General features: G+C 55.9%; 3 protein-coding genes across 3 annotated transcripts in view; 1 reads left to right on the top strand and 2 right to left on the bottom strand.

Moving 5' to 3' along the window:
* The window catches only part of LOC140680256 (uncharacterized), a 1,118,524-nt gene that overhangs the window by 496,108 nt on the left and 600,492 nt on the right, over nucleotides 1-21,924 (top strand). The window lies entirely within an intron of this gene.
* LOC140680875 (uncharacterized) overlaps nucleotides 1-21,924 on the bottom strand; it is a 490,116-nt gene that overhangs the window by 444,166 nt on the left and 24,026 nt on the right. The gene's annotated exons all lie outside the window — the stretch shown is intronic.
* Nucleotides 19,276-20,615, bottom strand: LOC140680913 (uncharacterized). Its single transcript, XM_072919816.1, has one exon. The coding sequence runs from the start codon at nucleotides 20,592-20,594 to the stop codon at nucleotides 19,770-19,772; it is 825 nt and encodes a 274-aa protein (XP_072775917.1). The 5' UTR covers nucleotides 20,595-20,615; the 3' UTR covers nucleotides 19,276-19,769.

Raw genomic sequence — 21,924 nt, 5'->3', positions numbered from 1 at the left:
CAGAGTGGCCCAGGTTGGAAGGAATGCCTTGCCCCAGGTGTGTCAGACAGCCCAACAGGATCTTTAGGAACAGCTCAGACCATCAGCAAACGCTGCTCTGCTCTGCGGGCTCAGAGCAGCAGGAGCCCCCGCAGCTGCCGACGCAGCCGCGGCGGGAAGGGCACGGGGCCCTGCACAGAAGCTGGCACGGCCTCCTCGGGACACGTCCCACATGGTGGCCATCCTAAGCACGGCCGTGTGACACAACAAGGAACGTGTGGGCCAGGGCAGGAATGCTGCTCTGACCCTGGGGCCTGGGGAGCGCTGACATCAGCCGCTGAGGCACAGTCCCCGCCGAAGCAGAGTTCCCCCGAGTGTGGTAGATAGGGACAGGCGGAGCGGAAGATCACGGAATGTCACGGAAAGATAGACCCCTCCCCCCCTCTCTCTTCCCCACTTATCCATTAACCCCAGGAGTCCCAGAAGAATGTAGCCACACCTGTTCTGGTAAATTTCCACTACCCACTATCCCTGAGACCCCCAGCCCCCCTCTGACGTAGCAAAGACCCCTAAAACTATTTAAACCCACGAGATAGGATAATAAACGCTTTTCAACCGTCTGCCATATTGGTGTCTGCGTGTGTTGATTAGCCCGAGTGGCTTGGGCGAGACCAGGCCGCCGTGCTGCCACCTGAACCAGGTCCCTGGTTGTCTTTCATAAAGGCAACATATCTGGTGCCGAAGCCCGGGACAAAAGAAGAAAAATTTGCCCGGTGGACGGGTTTCACCTGGACAGAAGCAGCGGCCAGGACGGTCGGACCGTACCCAGGCGTAAGGGGAGACGTCCCCTAGGATCCGCGGGCGTCATGGACGCAATGGCCAGGATCGTGAGTGCTATTTATTCGCAGTGGGGTATTGGGTGTAAGCTCAAGGATTTTCATCTTGCCGTGGCGAGATTGCTTGAGCTAAGGGCAATAGAGCGTCCCGTGGATGTATTACATCCGGAAATATGGGACAAATGCACTGCCGCGCTAGCCGAGGACACAAAATCCTCCGGCAGCGGCAGAAATCTTAAAGCATGGGGCAGAGTAGAAAAAGCCCTACGCAAAGCGATAGAAGAGCAGGAGACATGGACCGCGGCGCGCATGTGTTTATTAGTTACTCCCAAGCTCGGTGTGGGGGCGGGGACGCAGACTGCCCCTGAGAGCGATCTGCCCGGCAGCGGGGACCCGGGAGGGCTCAGCGTGACACCCCCTCCCCCAGATCAGAGCCCACCCCCCCCCGCAGGAACCCCCCGCGACACCCCCGCCGCCGAAAATCCCCAAAAACCCCCCCCCGCTCATATTCCCCGAGAGACCGCAAATTCCTCCGAGCCGCCGCCGCCGCCCGCCTGCGATCCGATGCCGGAGACGCAAAAGCACGCGGAGCGCTTCTGGCAAGGGCTGCTAAAAGAAGCCCAAGCCGCCGAAACCGTGGCTTGGGAAGACGGCGCGGCCACGCCACCCCCATACTCGTTTGAACATGGCGCCGGGAGCGGCGGGGAGGGGCGGGGCTCGGGCGGTCCCGGCGCGAACACCCGGGGGGAGCGCGACCTCGGGAATGCGCGCGCGCGGGAGAAAGGGGCGGAGACCGGCACGGAGCGCGGAGCCAACCAGCAGCTCCGCCCGAAGCTGCCACCGTATAAGGGAAAAACCACCCCCCGCGGTAGGCGCGGCGAGTTGGGGGGGCGGGAGCGGCGCCACCCCTACGGGGAGGAGCGAGCTCAGGGCCGAACAAAACGGCACGGAGCCCCGGAAGTGCACTGGCACTCGTCTTCCGGCTCAGAGACCAGCAACAGCTCCAGCAGCTCAGAGGAGCTGACGGAAGCCAGCGATGGCTCCGATTCAGACGAAACGGAACCGGCACGGCTTGAAACAAAGCCGAGTAAAACTCTAAGCCGCGCCGAAAAACAACTACAATACGAATCAGCCCAGTTTACTGACTGGGGGAAAATAAAGATAGCTTGTGCTGAATGGTCCCCAGCGGCTGCCATACAAGCCTTCCCAGTACGGCTTACCGGTCCGGAAGGGAACCAACAAAGGGTATATACCCCGATAAACCCAAAGGATATACAGGCAATTGTCAAAGCCATTGCGGAAAAAGGGATCAACTCGGCTATAGTTACTACTTTAATCGATGGTCTTTTTAGCAACGATGACTTGCTTCCCTTTGATATCGAACGGATAGGGCGTATGATATTAGACGGAGCGGGAATGATCGTGTTTAGGCAGGAATGGGAGGATAATTGTAGAAAGCAGCTAGCCCAGGCGTCCGGCGTGCGGCAGCCCCTGCATAGATCGAGCTTATCCAGACTGATAGGAAAGCATGATGATATGATCACACCGCAGCAGCAAGCTGCACAGATGCAGGCTGAGGAGGTCAGAGCGACCACTCGGGCTGCTAGAGAGGCTATTCGCGCCGCCTCCCGAGTCGTGGCCAAGCCGGCACCGTGGTCCACTGTGAGGCAGGCAGAGAGCGAAAGCTTTACACAGTTCGTAGATCGCCTGCAGGCAGCGATAGACTCCTCCACCCTGCCGGCGGAGGCAAGGGGCCCCGTAGTGGCCGACTGCCTGCGCCAACAGTGCAACTCTGTTACTAAGGATATCTTACGCTCCCTGCCAGCCGGGGCTAGCCTGGCGGACATGATCAGACATGTAGTTAGGGAGGAACACCTGACGCCCATTCAGGCGGCCGTCCACACCCTGACCAATGCCATGGCGTGTTTCAAGTGCGGGGAGGCGGGTCACATCGCGGTGAGCTGCCCCCAGCCGGCACGGCGGCCCGCCGCAGCGCCTCCGCCCCAAACACGCCCGCGGGGATCCTGCTGGGGCTGCGGGAGGAAGGGACATCTCGCTAGGGAATGCAGGTCCCGGGCCCAGGGAAACGGAAAGGGGAGGGGGCCCGCGGGCCGCACCCAGCCTCCTCCCGCTGCGAATATGAGGCGGCCCATCCATGCCAACCCCCAATGGGGCGGGGAGCCCTCGTACCCCATTCTCCCACAGGAAGCAGCCAACTTCATACCCCTGCCAGCGAGTATCACGGCACAGCCTGCGGCGCCTTCGTACCCACCGCCACCGCAAGCAGCGCCTGTGCCACAGGGTCAGCAGGGGGCGCCCCAGAACAGGACAACCCCTGGGTGGCCCTGGCCCTAAAAATAGGGAGGGAACCCCCGAAAATTTGGGGGACATGCCGCCTTTATGACAGTCAGGACCCCCATGTAATAGGGCTTCAGTTTTGGGCAGACACAGGAGCAGACTGCACAATCCTACCCCAAGCCCTGTGGCCCCGACACTGGCCGTACAAGGAAGTCCCCCCAGTGAACGGGGTGGGAGGGCTGTCCCGAGCTTGGAAAAGCACCCAATTGGTAGCTATAACACTCCATACAAAGAAAGGACCAGAACAAACAGTAGCAATCCACCCCTATATCTTGCAAAACTCCCCACCCCTGATAGGAAGGGACGTTCTCGCCATGCTAGGAGTCAGGATTACAAATTTATGATGAGGGCCACTGCTGTGCACCCACTGCTGCCAATCAAACTGACTTGGAAATCACCAGACCCCGTATAGGTTGAGCAGTGGCCCCTGTCAAAGCCTCGAATGACAGCCTTGCTAGAACTGGTCGACCGCGAGCTACAAAAGGGCCACATCGAACCCTCCACCAGCCCGTGGAACACCCCTGTGTTTGTAATCCCCAAGAGATCAGGAGAAGGCTACCGCCTCGTCCACGACCTGAGGGAAGTAAACAAGACAATTCAGCCCATGGGTCCAGTTCAGACACTACTGCCCACGAACTCAGCCATCCCCGAAGGGCAGCCATGCGCAGTGCTGGACATCAAAGACTGTTTCTTTTCAATACCCCTGCATGCTGAGGACAAAGAACGGTTCGCCTTCTCCATCGTGTTCCCGAACGGCGAGCGACCTAACCTCCGCTTCCAATGGAAGGTGCTACCTCAAGGCCTTGTGGACAGCCCGACCATATGCCAGATTACCGTGGACAGGGCACTGATGCCAGTCCGACACTCCCACCCTGCTGCAACCATCATTCAGTACATGGACGACATCCTCGTCGCCGCACCATCGGCAGGCCAAGTGGATCACCTAGTGTCCACGATCACGGAAACCCTCCAGGCCAACGGCTTCGAGATCGCGAACACGAAGATCAAGAGAGGACCGTGCGTGACCTTCCTGGGAGTGGGGATCACAAACTCCTACGTGACCCCACCCAAGATAAAAGTCCGCCGAGACATCAAGACCCTCCACGACATGCAACGACTCGTAGGATCTCTGCAGTGGCTCCACAACATCATCCTAGTTCCGCCAGAGGTCATGGACCCCCTGTATGACCTCCTGAAAGGAAAACACCCGTGGGACCCCAAGGAGCTGACCCCGCAAGCAACAAAATCCCTCGACTTCATCGAACGTCAGATGTCCACTAGCCTGCTTGCCAGGTGGAACCCGAGCGTACCACTGGACTTATACATCCACTTCACGCAGAAGGGAGGAGTAGGAGCACTTGCCCAAGGACCTTCCGAAAAATCCCAGCCGATCCAGTGGGTGGTCCTCGGAAGACCGACTCACGCATTCTCCCCAGGAGTTGAGTGCATTGCTAACCTCATCACGAAAGGCAGGAGACTCGCCCTGAGACACCTGGGAACCGAGCCGGCAAGGATCCACCTCCCCTTCCGCAAGCGACCGACCACGGAGTCAACTGCGATATCGGAGCACCTGGCCCTCGCGCTCACCGGCTTCGGAGGAGAAATTTCCTACGCCACCAAACCACCCTGGACCCAGCTACTGACCATTGTCGACATAGATGTGCCACCGAAGGTCATGGACCGACCGCAACCAGGACCAACGGTCTTTACAGACGCCTCCTCCATGACTTCTACCGCAGCAGCAGTGTGGCAGGCAGGAGAAACATGGCATTGCGTCAAAACGTGTGACCCCACGCTGTCAGTGCAACAGCTGGAAGCAGCAGCAGTGGTCTTGGCATGCGGACTTTTCCAGGACGAACACCTCAACATCGTGACAGACTCTATATTCGTGGCGAAGCTCTGCCTAGCCATGTCAAGACCAGGTGTGTCAACATCCACGACGGCCTCCATGCTTGAAGAGGCACTCTCCTCACGCCAGGGCACCGTGTCTGTCATCCACGTCAACAGCCATAACCCAGTCAAGGGCTTCTTCCAGACTGGCAACGACAAAGCAGATGCCGCAGCGAAGGGAGTGTGGACACTGCAGGAAGCTCGTCAGCTGCACGAGTCACTCCACATAGGGGCCAAAGCACTGGCAAAAAGATGTGGGATCTCGACAGCAGACGCGAGACACGTAGTGGCCACCTGCCCTCACTGCCAGAAGTCACCCCTATGGACCGGTGGAGTCAACCCGAGAGGCCTCAAGGCATCAGAAATCTGGCAGTCAGACTTCACCCTCTGCGAACTGCTGAAGCCCCGAGCATGGCTTGCAGTGACAGTGGACACCTACAGCGGAGTGATCATAGCGACACAGCATCTCAAACCCAACTCGAAGGCCATGATCCAGCACTGGCTGACAGTTATGGCATGGCTTGGTATCCCCAAGCAAATTAAAACTGACAATGCTTCCAATTTTATCTCTAAATCAGTGCGAGAATTCGCCTCAGTGTGGGGTATCACCTTAGCACAGGGAATCCCATATAACAGCACCGGACAGGCCATTGTCGAGCGAGCAAATCAGACCCTAAAAGCCAAGTTAGAAGTGTTGGCAAAGGCAGAGGGCTTTGCCAATTCCATCCCCTCAGGAGACCACACGCGCATGCTAGCAACCGCGCTGCTAGCACTGAACCAATTTCCTAGGGGAGATGAAGCAAACAGTCCCATTCGAAAACACTGGGCCACCCAGACACTAGAGGAGGGCCCACAGGTCATGGTCAAAAACGAGCTAGGCGAGTGGGAACGGGGCTGGAGACTGGTGCTTACGGGACGGGGGTACGCGGCAGTTAAAAAGGAGGGCAAGATCAGGTGGTGTCCACTCAGGTCGATCAAACCTGACCTTAAGAATGAAACTAATGGAAAACTGTGAGTTTTCGTTCACAGGACACGCTCGTGGACCGTCCCCGCGACACACACACACCTGCTCCAGAGAGAGATAACGGACCACCAAGCCACCAGACAGAGCCTGAGCGTCCCACGGCGGTGAGACCCAGACATGTGGAGTGTCTCTGTGCAATCCTGCTGATGGGGTTTGTGGCCGGGGGGCAAGCCGACCCAGGCCACTACCCTCACCAGCCGTTCAGATGGGTCATGCAACATCTCTCAAGCGACAAGGTGTTCAAAGAGGTCACCACCGCAAACGCTCCATCCTTCGTATTCCACATAGCCGATCTGCTTCCAGGGCAACCGAAAATACGGCCCTCAAGCCCACACATCATACTCATGTACATATCCTATTGGTGCCCAGCGTCCAACCCAGGGAAAAGGTACTGTGACTACCCGGGATGGGGACATTGTGGGTATTGGGGTTGCGAAACCATTGTTACAGATGCCAGACCATGGGCAGACGGGTGGCAACCACAGGAGCCCGACAAATTCCTACAGTTCACCTGGGCACCCTTTGGCTGCGGAGACCACACTGCACAGCCTAGACAACGGGCATGCGTAAGTTATAACATGACTGTCCTACAGCCAGATCACCCTAGCTGGGCCACGGGTAGAACATGGACGGTGGTCCTCAAAGGACCGAGGAGGTGGGTGAATGTGAGAATTATCAGGCTCCAGCCGCCAACGCCTCGACCAGTGGGACCCAACAAAATTATCAGGAATGTGCTGAGAGGGAAAAACACAACCCACCTCAAAACCCTGACCCCAAAAGCCACTGACACCCCGACCAGCCTTGCAGATACCCCCCAGATAGGCCGCATGGCTGAGTCAGACCCGAACCCAATCTTTCGTATGCTAGAAGCTACCTTTTTAACCCTAAACGAAACCAAACCGAACCTAACTAACTCCTGTTGGCTTTGCTATGATATCAAACCCCCTTTTTATGAAGGCATTGCTTTGGACACCCCCTTCAGTTACTCCTCGGCCAGCGCCCCCCACCAGTGCAGATGGGACACTCCCCGCAGAGGAATCACCCTGAGTCAAATCACAGGACAGGGCAGATGTTTTGGGAATGCAACCTTAGCAAAGCAGAAAGGCAACTTCTGCACTAGAGTTGTCAAACCCAACAGAAAAACTAACAAGTGGGTGATCCCATCCGCGTCTGGGATGTGGGTCTGCCAAAGGTCCGGAGTGAGTCCTTGTGTGTTCCTTGACAAATTCAATGACTCTACTGATTTCTGTGTCCAAGTTCTGATTGTCCCCAGGGTCTTGTACCACTCAGACGAAGAAATATACCATCTTCTCGAAGAACCTAACAGACTCCACAAAAGGGAAATCATCACAGGTATAACTATCGCAATGCTGCTCGGCCTGGGAGCAGCTGGCACCGCCACGGGCGTCTCAGCCATCGCAACCCAGCAGCACGGACTCTCCCAGCTGCAAATGACCATCGACGAAGACCTGCAGAGGATCGAGAAATCCATCTCCTACCTAGAGAAATCAGTCTCTTCGCTTTCAGAAGTAGTTTTACAAAATAGGCGGGGACTTGACCTTTTGTTTATGCAGCAGGGGGGATTGTGTGCAGCTTTGAAGGAGGAATGCTGCTTTTATGCAGATCATACGGGAGTCGTTAAAGACTCCATGGCAGAACTCCGAGACAGACTGGCTCAGAGAAAGAGAGACAGGGAGACCCAGCAGAGCTGGTTTGAATCCTGGTTCAATCAATCACCTTGGCTCACCACTTTAATTTCTGCCCTGGTAGGTCCACTGGCAATACTGCTTTTGGCTATTACCATAGGACCATGCCTGCTGAACAAACTAGTCTCGTTTGTTCAAGCCCGTCTGGAAAGGGCAAACATTCTGTTCATAGGCCACCAACAAATGCTATAAACCAAAAACTGCAAACACAGTCAGTAGCTAAAGCCTTCAGCACCTGCCTTGAAAAATCTACCCTGATCTACTAAACCACCCTTTCCTTAACAAGTTACAAGTCTGTACCTCACTCCAGTGCCTCTACCTACAACTACCTCATTTTGTATGTGATAAGGAGGGGGGAGATGTGGTAGATAGGGACAGGCGGAGCGGAAGATCACGGAATGTCACGGAAAGATAGACCCCTCCCCCCCCTCTCTTCCCCACTTATCCATTAACCCCAGGAGTCCCAGAAGAATGTAGCCACACCTGTTCTGGTAAATTTCCACTACCCACTATCCCTGAGACCCCCAGCCCCCCTCTGACGTAGCAAAGACCCCTAAAACTATTTAAACCCACGAGATAGGATAATAAACGCTTTTCAACCGTCTGCCATATTGGTGTCTGCGTGTGTTGATTAGCCCGAGTGGCTTGGGCGAGACCAGGCCGCCGTGCTGCCTTACCTGAACCAGGTCCCTGGTTGTCTTTCATAAAGGCAACACCCGAGCCCTGGCAGCACCGGTGCCCGTCTGCTGCCCCAGAAACCTGTGCCCCAAAAGGGCTTCTCTGCCAGAGGGCAGCCAAAGCTGGTGTGTGTTGCAGCATTTTTCAGAGAAAGAGGACATGAGTTATGAGATTTGAGCTACTCCAGTCTAGGCCTCAGATTTGGGCCTTGTGAGGCCTTCAAGCCTCTGACGCAGTTAGAAATTCAGAGCTTGGGGCGCAGATAGAAATAGTATTAAGGTGTGACGGGGACCACTGGGCTGTCTGGGTGTGAATTAGTATACGTTTATAGTGTAAGGCTCAAGCCACTTTAAGGAAAAGGTAAACAATGTTAGCCTACCAATCAGAGTGCCTTTGTTTCTGTAAACTGTGTAGAAGCTTATATAAACTACCATCTTATCTCGAATAAACGGAACATTTGATTAACCACATTGGTTCAGATCTGCGTTTGTCTTGTCCAGTTTCCCGTTTTCCTGAGATTCCCTGGCTTTTGGTGTGCATTGGAGGCTGTGCTCCGTCCTACAGGGGCTGTTGGTAGCAGCACCTGGAGCAACTGGTGGCAACACTTGGTGCGTGTCAGATGTTGTTGCTCCTTCCCGGAATGATTTTTTCATGGAAGGGATTAGCAGCAGCACAGAAACACCAACAGCTACTCAACTACACAGGACAAAGAGAATCCACCGAAACACTGTCATGTTTCCTTGTGCTTTTGTGTCTTTCTTGCATTCAAAAAGAAAAAGAATTGGCCCAAGCCCTGCTATTCAAATCTCCAGCTGCTGTGTGTCTTCCTGTGGCAGCTCACGTGCAAACACAACTGGCTGCCTGCTCAGCTCGGCACTGGACGGCCACAAACAGGGAGGGCCCTGGTGAACATCTCTTTGGTCTGGTGGGGCAGCGAGGGCACAGGAGACAAAGACTGCTCCTCCCGAGTTCATGGGGCAACAGAGAGATTTTATTTCCCACGCCCCCCCTTACACAGGGCATTTGAAAGACCAGGCCTGGAAGCTCTCATTGGTTTGAGCTCCACGCCCCTTCAGGTTCTGGCCCGTGAGGTGCCTGCAGTTTTGGGAGATATTTGATTGGTCAGGACCCCTGTCAATCATGGTAACATCTCACCCTTCTTCTCTTTATAAAATTCTGTGCATTGTTCTCTGTCACCCATCTGCAAGGGCCCTTTGCAAACATGGTGACAGAGGACAGCGTGCATCTAATTTACACTGGAGCTGCAGCATTCCCCTCCAGGAACTGTTAGGGAGAACTCAGGCCACAGGCATAATGCTTCTCGGTTACAAATTGAACTTATCTCTAAAAGCAGAAAGCTATTTAACCCTGAGCCCATTTAACCCTCAGAGAAAAACCCAATTTTAAAAAACAACCTTTAAGCACTTGATCCCTTGGAGAAAAACCAAACTCCCAGAAAACAGTCTGTAAACAGAAAAACTATTTGTAAACATGAGAAATAATTTGTAAACAAATCAAGTCCTTCTATGAACTGTCCATGAGGCAGATGATCATTTGTAATGCTGTCTGTGGTTTCCAGTGTCCATATTTTAGGCAGCAGTATTGTACTGTTGTAGGATTTATTGTAAAACATGAGAACAGACTCAGAGGGGAGGAGGGTGTACCCTCAATCCAACCCCTTTCCCCTTTTTTCTTTGTATAATAAATAATAATAGGAACAGAACATGGATTTTGAATACTATTAACTTATGCAAAGTTAACTTATATCTTGAAGCAATGCAAGAATAATTGCTAGAATATTAAGAAAATACATGTTAATACACATACTAGGACTTCTTTATGACAATGATTTACTAAAATATGAATATCGATCCAATATCGATATCCAACTGAGACGGACAAAAACTCTCTAAGAGGTTAAAGTTAGAAAGTGTATGTTTATTGAGACAGCCGGGCAGTACCTGGGATAATTTGCTAATGCACACTGCAAAAATCACAGGTGTTACAAAGCTTTTTTTATTGACAGAAGTCTTGAATACACAAAATATGAATGCATATTCATATCCCTGTCACTTCCTCTGCTCTGCCTCATATGCTAATTGGCAGAAAGGCTATTAAGCATGTGTAGTTCTGCTCCCTGAAATGAGTCAGGGGTCCATTTTGGGGAGGGGTCTCCAAAATGAAGAAGTAAAATAAGTCTTCCTCGTTCTGACCTTTCTGCCTTTCCCATGCACACGTGACAAATGAATCCTTGTCGTTTTCCTGTGCTTAATGGATTCCTAAAGTAGGGGAAGTCTGCAACTGTTTTTGTGTCCCTGAAACGAAATCTGGTTGTCACATTCTGTTTCTCATGATAAGCACAGCTACCCAAACATAAAGCTGAGAAGCAATGAGTTAATAGATCCTGGATATCTTATCTAAGATCCAGCTACTGTTAACTATGAACAAAGCCTATTTATCTACTTCCACTAAGTCAGCAACATCTAATTTAACTATCATCTTAACTTCCTAAAATTCTTAATTCTTCCAAATTAATGTCTCACTGGGAATGGGGACAGGGAATGGGAATGGGGACAGGGAATGGGGAATGGGAATGGAGACAGGGACTGGGAGTGGTGACAGAGACAGGGAATGGGGACAGGGACCAGGAATGGGGACAGGGAATAGGACTGGGAATGGGGACAGGGAATACGGTACAGGGATCGAGAATGGGGTCCGGATTGGGATGGGAGCAGGACGGGAACGGGATAGGGGGGACATCGGAACAGGCAGGGGCAAGGGGACTACGGAAGGGGAGTAAGGAATGGGGCAGCCACTGCAGGGGGACCGGGCTATGGGATGGGGACACATGGGGACAGTTCCAGGGCAGGGGGTCCTTGACCAGCTGCCCAGAACCTCCACCAGGGTCTCCCAGTGCAACTGGAGCCGCTCAGCCTGGGGTACCCAAAACCCTGAGCAACTCCCAGGTGCCTCCCAGGAACCCTCAAGTCCCTCAAACCCAGCATCCCCCACATCCCCTGCAAGAACCACCCCCATGTCCCCATCCTTGTCTTAGCTCAACATCTTTATTTTTACCTGCTTTTTAGAGTTTTGAAAGAGCAAAGAGAAATGAAAAGAAAATCCAGGCGGGGCTGGGATGTGCTCTGGTGCCTGGGACATCACCAGGAGCGGGGCTGGGATGTGCCCTGGTGCCTGGGACATCACCAGGAGCGGGGCTGGGATGTGCCCTGGTGCCTGGGACATCACCAGGAGCGGGGCTGGGATGTGCTCTGGTGCCTGGGACATGACAAGGGGCGGTGCTGGCTGGGGTTTGTTTGGTGCCTGTGAAATCCCAAGGGCAGTGTCACAGCAGGGCAGCTCTCAGTGTCCCCAGCAGGTCACAGTGTCCAGTGCAGCCCGTGCCAGCGGTCACTGCGCACACGGGGCAGGCTGGGCTGGACAGGGGACGGGGCAGAAACGCTGCCCCGGGACTGGGGTCTCCCCCTGCCTCTGGGGCACCTTGGGCAGGGCACGGGGCTGCTGCTGGGCCAGGGGGACAGGCCATGCCCCCTGTCCCCTGCTGCTGGGCCAGGGGGACAGGCCGTGCCCCCTGTCCCCTGCTGCTGGGCCAGGGGGGACAGGCTGTGCCCCCTGACAGCTGCCCAGGCCCCTCTGGTGCCTGTCCCATATCCCTGTGGCTCCTGTCCCCACCACTCCCCACCACCTTCACTCCCTCCATCAAAAGCCCCACTCAACCCCTTCACGGTGACCTCTGGAAAGAAAGAATGAAGGATAGGAAGTGTTGTCTGTTCACCCTGGATGGATGTCAGGCACCCACCAAAGCTGCTCTCTGACTCCCCTCCAGAGATGGACAGGAGAGAGAAAACAGAATGAAGGCTTCATGGGTTGAGCTAAGGACTGGGACAGATCACTCAGCAAATGCCATCATGGGCAAAACATTTTCAAAATTGGAGATATTAATGGAATTTATTGTTATCTGGATCAGGGCAGGACAGTGAGAAGTAAAACAAAGCTTTAAAAACTCCTTCTGCCCTTCCCTCCCTCCTTCCCAGCTCTACCTCCTCCCCAGTGGGTGCAGGGAGACAGGGAATGGGGGCTCAGGTCAGTTCATCCCCTGTTGTTTCTCCTGCTGCTCGGGGAGAGGAGTCGTTCCCTGCTGTGCCAGGGGTCCCTCCTGGAGACACTTCTCCATGAACTTCTCCAGGGTGAGTTCATCCCACGGACAGCAGTTCTCCACAAACTGCTGCAGCGTGGCTCGCTCTTCCATGGGCTCACAGGTCCTGGCAGGGCCCTGCTCCAGCGTGGGCTCCTCTCCAGGGGTTTGCAGGTCCCTGCCAGCTCCCTGCTCCAGCACAGGTTTCTCACGGGGTCGCAGCCTCCGCTCAGGCATCCCCCTGCTCCGGCACGGGCTCCTGCAGGCGCTGCAGGTGCATCTCTGCCCTCCGTGCCCTCCATGGGCTGCAGGGCCCAGCTGCCTCACCAGGGACTGACCAGGGAATCTCAGGGCAATCAGCTCCAGCAGCTGGAGCAGCTCCTGCCCCTCCTGCCCTGCCCTGCCCTGCCCTGCCCTGCCCTGCCCTGCCCTGCCCTGCCCTGGGGGTGTGCAGAGCTGCTCCTCTCATATGTCCTCACCCTGCTCCTCCCTGCTCACAGTCACAGCTCCAGGATCACCCATTTTCTTAAATCTCTTATCCCAAAGGCGTTACCACCATTTCTAACTGGGTCAGCCTTGGCCAGCAGCCGGTCTGTCCTGGAGCTGGCTGGAATTGACTCTGTGGGACATGGAGGAGCAGCTGCTCTCACAGAAGGTGCTCCTAGAGCCCCTCTCTTACCAAAACCTGTCCATGCAACCTGCTATAAGTATGGTAGGGTTTTTATTACCACTAGTAATTCTTATTATTTCTATTATCTCCATTTTTTGCTAATAATGGTACAGTTATTATTATTACTAGTATTTTTAGTCTTTTGGACTCTATATTAATAGTGGCTAGATTAGAACTGGAAAGAAAGGTACTTCATTGCAAGTAGCAGTTAGAGTTTTGTCAGCCTCTTGCCCTGCCCTGTTCTGTGTCATTGCTGTGTGTGAAGCTGCTGTTGCCAGGCCTCCCTATTTCCCTGGTTTGGGAAATTCCATGGCATTGCTGACATGTCAGAAAGAGAGGGCTCATTCCACTCAAAGGCATGCCCTTAGCTCTTGAGTCCCATTGTTGGAAGCTTGTTTTCTAACAGTGTTGACTTTCTCAGCTTCTGTTAATATTTGTGATTTTATAACAAAATGTTCTTGGATGTGATTGTGCAAGATTCTCTAATCAGCTTTCAGTTTGTTCTTGGATTCCTTAGCGGTGTGTCGGAGCTGAAGGCAGCATTTTGGGTGGAAGGCTTCGGTGGGAGCTCGGATTGCCTCAGCAGCAGCTGGTTTTGCCCATGTGAGCAGAGCTGGCAGAGATGCCGTGCGCTGAACATTCCGCCTCGCCGGGAGCCGCAGTGCCCGGCCGGAGGGAGCTGCGCCGGGCGCTGCGGGCTGTGCCGGGCCGGGCAGTGGCCGCAGCCCCGGCAGGGCCCGGCCATGGACACGGAGCCTTGGCCGGGCAGGGCTCGGGCCCTGCGGCGCCGGGCGGGCGGTGCCGCTCACGGCGGGACCCTGCGGGGCCGGGACAGCGAGAGAGCCCGGGCCGAGCATCAGCCCCGGGGCGGGCACGGCCCGGGAGGGGGCACAGCCCGGGGGTCCCGCAGAGCCCCCCTGCTCCAGAGCCGCGCCTGCCATAGCGGGGCAGCTGCGGCACTGCGGGGCAGGGAGGAGCCGCAGGGGCGTTCCGAGCGCTCCTTCGGGGCAGCATTTTGTCCCGGGCCGGGGAATTCCCGCGGGCCGGGCGGGCCGGGGCCGTGCCGAGCGCCGCCGCCTTTCCCGGGAGCCGCCGGGCAGAGCTCTCTGCTCGGGGCTGTGAAAAACACCTTCACTCCCCTGTAAAAATTTAAAGAGTTTAATGCAGGACAAGAGGAGACAAGGGCCACAGAGCAAAGGTTGTTAGGGCCGGGTGCATCTCGGCACTGAGCCAAGAGCACACGGTTATCTCCGGAGATACCCCTTGAATACCTTTTCCCTTACACCAGCCTGTTGCATATTCATAGTGCCTTATGCGTAGTAAACTTTTTTCCCAAGCTAGTTTACATATTCCAAGAACTGTTTAGCAGCGCTCCCCGGGCCCCAGTGTGAGAGCAGCATTCCTGCCCTGGCCCACACGTTCCTGGTCTGTGTCACACGGCCGTGCTTAGGATGGCCACCATGTGGGACGTGTCCCGAGGAGGCCATGCCAGCTTCTGTGCAGGGCACCGTGCCCTTCCCGCCGCGGCTGCGTCGGCAGCCCTGGGGGCTCCTGCTGCTCTGAGCCCGCAGAGCAGGGCAGCGTTTGCTGATGGTCTGAGCCGTTCCTAAAGATCCTGTTGGGCTGTCTGACACACCTGGGGCAAGGCATTCCTTCCAACCTGGGCCACTCTGGGGGGCTGGGGGTGGCCCCAGGGCAGGTGGCAGTGCGTGCAAGGGCCCTTTGTGACACAGTGCAGCATGGAATACAGCCGGGTGTCCAAGGGCCCTTTGTGACACGTGGTGACACAGGAGCTGGTGGTGACAAGAGCACGCCACAGTGCTCCGAGCACACAACAGGACAGGACGGAACAGAGCAGTGCTGTGAGGAGCCCTCGCACAGCGCACTCGTTCGTGTCTGACCCGGAGCTTGTCTGATGTGTATTCCTGCAGCTGACCTCATGGCCAGACCACAGGATTTGCTGACCCGTGGCCTTCCCGAGGCTTCTCTTCTGCAGGTGCCCTCGAGGGCAGTGCGTGGGACTTGGTGCCCCGGAGGCATCTCCCATCCCTGCTGCCGGTGCCCTCGAGGCCAGAGCACAATCCTTGACAGGAGTCTCCTGTCCTTGTGGCAGGAGCCCTTGAGACCAGAGCGCAGGACTTGCTGTCCTGAGCCTTCCTGAGGCTTCTCTCTTGAAGGTGCCTTCCAGGCACGAAAGCAGGACTTGCTGACTCGGAGTTTTCTGAGGCATCTCTCCTGCAAGTAGCCACAAATCCAGTCACTGACATGGAGCACAGACCCCCAAGAGTGCCCAAGCTGGCCTGGGTGGAGGAAGAGGAAGAAGGCCCTGGAGCTGCCCCTGCACACGAGACTGTGACACGGCACCAGAGTGCGAGGCACAGCTCCGGGTGCTCCCCGTGAACCTCAGCTCTGGGACCACTGTCTGCCCCAAGCTTCAGGGGCTGCAGGGGGAGCCCGGCTGGGCTCTGCCCTGGGGCCATCCTGCAGGGACAGCTGCACACAGGGAGCATTCCCTGCCACAAAGAGCCAAGCCAGGGCTGCAGGGCAGCTGCTCCAGCCCCGACTGCACTGCTGAGTGCTGTGCTCTGGGGCTGGGGCTCCCTGCACAGGGGACTGCACTGGTGTGCCAGAGGAGACAGAGAAGCTGCAGCTTCAGCCTAACTGAGGTGGGTGCGTGGGCTGGGAAGAGTGGGGAGGCTCAAGGGGATTCACAGAGCTCATCCTGCTGCAAGGACGAGGAAAAGGGAGCAGGAACTCAGCAGTGAGGAGAGCTGAGGGCTGGAGAGCAGCTCTGAATGACACTAAAATCCCACCGGAGCTCTGAGACATTGCTGCTCCTCAGCCAGTGACAGGATGAGTCCCTAAACCTGGGGCTCAGCCTTCCTCATGGTGAGGGGCACCAAGGAAGGCAACAGTGTGATGGAGACTGGAATGGGCTGGGAACTCACTGGGGGAAAAGAGGGAGCAGCTGGGAAGTAAAAGGCAGGTGGGGGAGAGAACAGTTCAGAGAAGGGATGAGCTACAGCTTGAGCAAGCTGCAAAACATCATTTGGGGTCATCCCAGATTGATTTCATTTCAGAAGTTATTGAACAAGTTTATTTTTTGGGGGGTGTCATGTTTTACCTTGGAGGTGTACACTCTGCAAACTTGAGCTGTGCTGCTGAAATGCTCAAGCAAGTCTGTGCTGCAGGTCACCCCATTTCTCCTTTGGCTGATTGCGGCCCGGTGCTGAGCTCCAGCAGAGCCCTGGCAGAGCCCAGAGCAGCCTCAGCACCCGCAGAGCCCGGCTGCAAGGAGAGAAACCAGAAACCGCCCGTCAGCTGAAGGCTCCTGTCCCCTTGTCCCAGCCGCCCGCGGTGCCCCGCACTTCCTGATCCAGACTGGACCACACCTGGAACGCTTCCTCTACAAAAACTAACAACAAATTATTGAAAATAGATTACAGACAAATAGGGCAACAAGAAAAAAGGTCAAAAATCTTATCTCTGTCAGAGGCTTGGGGAAGGCCCAATCCCTCCATGCCAGGGAAAAACCCACCATGGGTGAGGGAAGCCCAGGCTTTCTCCCTTCCCCTGCACTGCCCCCATGGTGATCCCAAAGCAAACAAGGGCAGTGGAGCAGCCCAAGCCCTTCCTGGCCTGCAAAGCAAAGCAGCCCCTGCACAGGCTCTGCAGTCCCACCTCTGCTCCCACCGTGGGGGTTTGTTTGTGTCGGGCTGGCTGCCCCAGCCCAGCCCCACCTGGGGCAGGGTGGGTGCTGGGGGCTGTTGGCAGGGCCAGGAGCCCACTCCCATTTCGTACCCACCCCAGCCCATGCCCCCAGCCCTGCCAAAAGCAGCCTGGCAGCCGACTGAAGGATCAGCTGCATCCGCCCCAGCAAAGGGGGAACCTTTGGTTCCCGGCCAGGCTGAGCAATGCCCAAATCTGGGAGCATCCCCCTGTGTGTGGACCCATCTGCAAATTCCCCGTGGAACCTGGCTTTAAAGGAGATGTCAGAATCAAAGTCCACCATCTTCAGCCTGCCGGTGGTCAGGTGGAGCAAGAGGTTCTCATCCTCGACGTCATCCTCGCTGCCCCCAGCAGCAGCAGGGCCCGACCCAGCTTTGCTTCCGAGATCAGAGGAGACCGGGCTCTCTCAGGGCGGTGTGCCATGGGCACCTGCAGCCCCTCAGCAGCGCCCTTCAGCCCACCACACCACCCTCCGGGCACAAGCCCAGAACCCCACAGGGGCTCGACAAGCCCAAAAGGGCCTCCCCTGCCCACAAGGGGAACTAGAGCCAGACCCACAACACACACACAAGGGATAGAAAACAAACAAGGCCCATGTCTAGGTTTGAAAAGACAGGAGTCTGTGAAGGAAGGCAAAAGCCTCCTGTGAAATGGAAAAGGTAAACCCCCTCCCTCCGAATTTCCACAATTTAACAAAAGGCTCTCAGGCAAAGATATGGGAATGGGAATAATAGTTCTTTACCAGGAAAAAAACTAAATAAAAATAATAATTTAAAAAATGCAATTAGTACAAATGAAACTAGTGATGGAGGCAGAAACCTGACACCCTGAGGAGTCAGGGTGTTGGTAGTAGTCCAGTTAAAATGGTGGCTGCTCCTTCTGGAGTGGCAGATGAAATGCTGCTGAAGTGGTGATCTCTAGAAGGGTGGAGTTTTCTCTGAAGGTCTGGTAGTAGCTGGGCCTGGTCTTCCTCTAGGAATTCAGCAGAGAAGAAGCTGGTGGGATGAGGTTCTGGGGGTCCTGGTGGGCACTGGAAGGGAGTTTGGGGGTACTGGGTGTCACTGGGAGGGACTAGAGTGAGCCTGGAGGAGCTGGATGGAGATTGGGGATGGAAAAGCAGAGATTGGGATGAGGTTGATTGTGCTGGAAGGAGACTGGGAGGCGTTTGGGTGAGTCCTGGTGGGGCTGAGAAGGGACTGGGAGAGGGTTTAGGTGTACTGGGGTGGTGGGGGAAGACTGGAAGGGGGTTGTGGGATTCTAAAAGGGATGGGAGAGGTTTTGGTGGGTCCTGGGGAGGTGAGAAAGGGATCATGGCAAGTTTCAGGGGGTCCTGGGTGGACTGGGAGCAATCAGGAGGGTGCTTGGAGAGGCTTGGGGTGTCTGTGAGAGGTTTTGGGGGGTCCTGATGCCTGCAGGCCTCCCAGAGATGCCGCTGGACGCCACCAGCAGCAAGATGCAGACGGGGATCAGGGACTACGAGTTGGGCTTTGTCTTCCTGGTGCTGGGGCTCAGCTTCTACCTGTGCAAGAAGGTCAAGGGGGGTCCCGGGGGTCATGTCCCCTCTCCCCAAGACTGTGGGTGCTCCCCCCGGGGCCCCCAGCCCGGTGTCACCCCTGTTTCTCTGCCCACAAAGCTCCTGAGCCGCCGGCGGCTGCAGAGCTTCCCCGTGGCCTTGGGCCCAGCCGGGATCCCCCACTCCATCCCCACGCTGATTTTGGGGGGTCCTGTGTACCCCCAGCCCTGCTGTCACTCTGCCCCTGCCCGCCTGCTCCCAGTGTTCCCAGTAACGCTTCCCAGTTAAACCCAGCCCAGTTTATGGGGGCACTGGGGAGGGACTTGGGGGGACCCCACGGCGGGGCCGGCACTGGGCAGGGAGGGCGGGGTCCGGGTGGGGAACACTGCCTGCTGCGGGTCTGCCCGGCAACTGGGGAGTCATCAGCGCCGCTCTCTCTGATTGGCTGACTCTTGTCCACCGCATTCTCTCATTGGCTGAGGAGAGGCCCGGGAGTGCAGAGAAGGAACGGGAGAGATCCCGCCCCGAGCAGCGGCACGGGGACAACAGACCCAGCCCGGGCACAGGGAGGGAATTTATTACCAACCAAACCACGGCAGCACGAGGAGAAGGGAAAGAAATCCCTCCAACACCTTCCCCCCACCCAACGGGGATCACCCACAACAGGGATATCCACCAGGGAGAGACGGGGACATCCGAGATTAGACCAAAGCCAATTTTATTGTGTGTACCAGGTGTTTATACAGGGATTTACTTCTAGGGTCCTTATATAGGGCTCTGTTTCTGGTAACAATTTCTCATTGGTTACACATTCTTCATTACATGACATCACCTGGTAACATTATTTTATCACAAAGTCTCACACCACGTTGCTCGGTCACTTCTTGCCCAGGGAGACTTAAACTGTGTCTGTGTCTCCCACAGTTTCTGCTCAGTCAGGCCTCAGATACCGGGCCCCTTTATCAGCTCCATTGCTTTACTCTCTGTTTTATTCCCCATACGGGGGCACCAGGGCTCTGCCCAACGGGGGTCACTGGGGATCATCCAGCCCGGATCCTCCCATGGGGGATGGAGCTGGAGCAGCGCACCAAGCTCTTCCCTCACTCTCTTCCCTCACTCCAAGCTCTTCCCTCACTCTCTTCCCTCACTCCAAGCTCTTCCCTCACTCTCTTCCCTCACTCTCATCCTTCACTCCAAGCTCCTCCCTCACTCCAGGCACTCACAGGGCTTCAGTTAGTGGTGCCTCCGTTGGTGCTGGGTCAAGTGAGAGCTCTGTGAGAATCTCTTCCCACACTTCCCACACTCGTAGGGCCTCTCCCCAGTGTGGATGCGCCGGTGCATGGTGAGGCTGGAGTTGCGGTTGAAGCCCTTCCCGCAGTCGGGGCAGCGGAAGGGCCTCTCCTCTGTGTGAATCCGCTCATGTACGAGGAGATGGGAGCTGGTCTGAAACCTCTTCCCACACTGGGGACACTCGTAGGGCCTCTCCCCTGTGTGGATGCGCTGGTGTGTTCTCAGACCTGAGCTCCACCCAAAGCTCTTCCCACATTCCAAACATTTGTAAGGCCCTTCCCCAGTGTGGATCACCTGGTGGTGGATCAGGCCAGACCTGTGTCTGAAACCCTTCCCACACTTCCCACACTCGTAGGGCCTCTCCCCAGTGTGGATGCGCCGGTGCACGGTCAGGTGGGAGTTTTGCTTGAAGCCCTCCCCACAGTCGGGGCAGCGGAAGGGCCTCTCCTCTGTGTGAATCCGCTCATGTAGGAGGAGATGGGAGCCGGTCCGAAACCTCTTCCCACACTCCCCACACTCGTAGGGCCGTTCCCCAGTGTGGATCCTCTGGTGCACAATCAGGCTGGATCTCTGGGTGAAACCCTTCCCACATTCCAAGCACTTGTGGGGCTTCTCCCTGCCATGAGACTTCTCCACCAGCTCCGAGCTCCGGCTGGATCTCCGCCCGCCTTCCTGGCTCAGGGGGGCTCTTTCCTCCCCGCAGCTCCCTGGGCTGGGTTTGCAGCTCCTCCTCCTGCAGCATCTCCGGGGCTTTTCCTCCTCCTCCATCCAGACACGCCCAGGGAATGAAAATTCTGGTTTGGGGAAAAAAACAAGAAGAGAGAACCTTGGACTGGAGGTTCCTCCTTGCCCAAGTTCATCTCAAGAAGTCATTGAGAATCTCGTGTCTGTAAGAACCTCCAAAACACCAAGATTTAGCCCAAAAAACCCACAAACTTCAAGATACAGATCAAAATCTCCCCAAACATCACAAGTCAGCAAAAACCTCCTCAGAAACATAAAGATTCAGCTGCCACATCAAACCAAAGCACCAATATTTAGCCCAAGAAAGCTCAGAAACACCAAGATTCACCCCGTGAAAATCCTGGATCCCCCTCCACAGTCACCTGCTGCATGTGGGGGGAGCAACGCTCCTTGGGCTGGAGGGAGGCTGCAGATACAGGGAGGGGTGGAACCTTCTGCTGCTTCCTCTTTCTGCTCCTCCTGCTCCTCCTGTGTCTCTGCTCTTCCTCACACTCCTCTTCCTCCTGCTATTCCTCCTTCTCCTGCACAGTCCCACCCTCTCCTGCCACCTGCATCGTTTGACCATTCTGTTCCTCAAGCCTGCTTCTCCTTCCCTTCTCCTCCTGCCCCCAGGCCCAGCACCCACTGCCGGCTCCCTCTTCCCCCCAGACCCACAGCATCCCAGCCGAGGGGCAGGGATGGAGCTGGGGCAGGTCGGGCTGGGGCAGCGCTGGGCTCTCGGCTGCTCCTGCCCGCACTCGGTCCCCACTGCAGCCGCTCCCGCCAGGACAGCGCGGGGGGGCCCCGGCCTTGGCGCTGCCCCACTCCCACCTCCCCAAATTCCCCTCGCGGGGGCGATGGAGCCAAGGAGGGGAGACCAGTTGGGGAAGGCTCAGAGGGCCAGGGAGCTGTAAACAAGGGAGTGACAGAAGGAATCAGTTTCAGAAAATGTTATTAATTGATGACACAGACTGCTGCTCAGCCAAGGCCCTGCTCTAATCATGAACTTCCAGAAGAACAACAAAGACTTAACAGAGCCATGAATATCATTTGCTATATAAAAGCAGGAAGCATATTAAAGGAGTATGTAGAAGGTGGATTGGGAAGTCTGCAGCTCTCAAGTGCTTCAGTCAATGGGGAAAGCAGAGGGAGATGTGGCCAGGAGAATTAGGATGAAATGGAGGCTGTGTCCTCCAACAGTTTGAGAGATCCCATGGGGAATGTCCCATGGCTGCTCCCATTTTTAAGAATGAAATTCCATTTACAGGACTCCTCTGTCTGCTTTGTGGACAGAAACCTCTGGTGATGTCAATTTTCCCGCACACCCTGGGGCAGGGAGTGCAGCTGAAGGTGCCTCACCCACTTTGGGTGATCG

The sequence above is a fragment of the Taeniopygia guttata genome, chromosome 30 (assembly GCF_048771995.1).
Source record: "Taeniopygia guttata chromosome 30, bTaeGut7.mat, whole genome shotgun sequence".
Classification (NCBI taxonomy): domain Eukaryota; kingdom Metazoa; phylum Chordata; class Aves; order Passeriformes; family Estrildidae; genus Taeniopygia; species Taeniopygia guttata.
The sequence above is the reverse complement of the archived record's forward strand: the minus strand, read 5'-3'. Positions and strand labels throughout refer to the sequence as shown.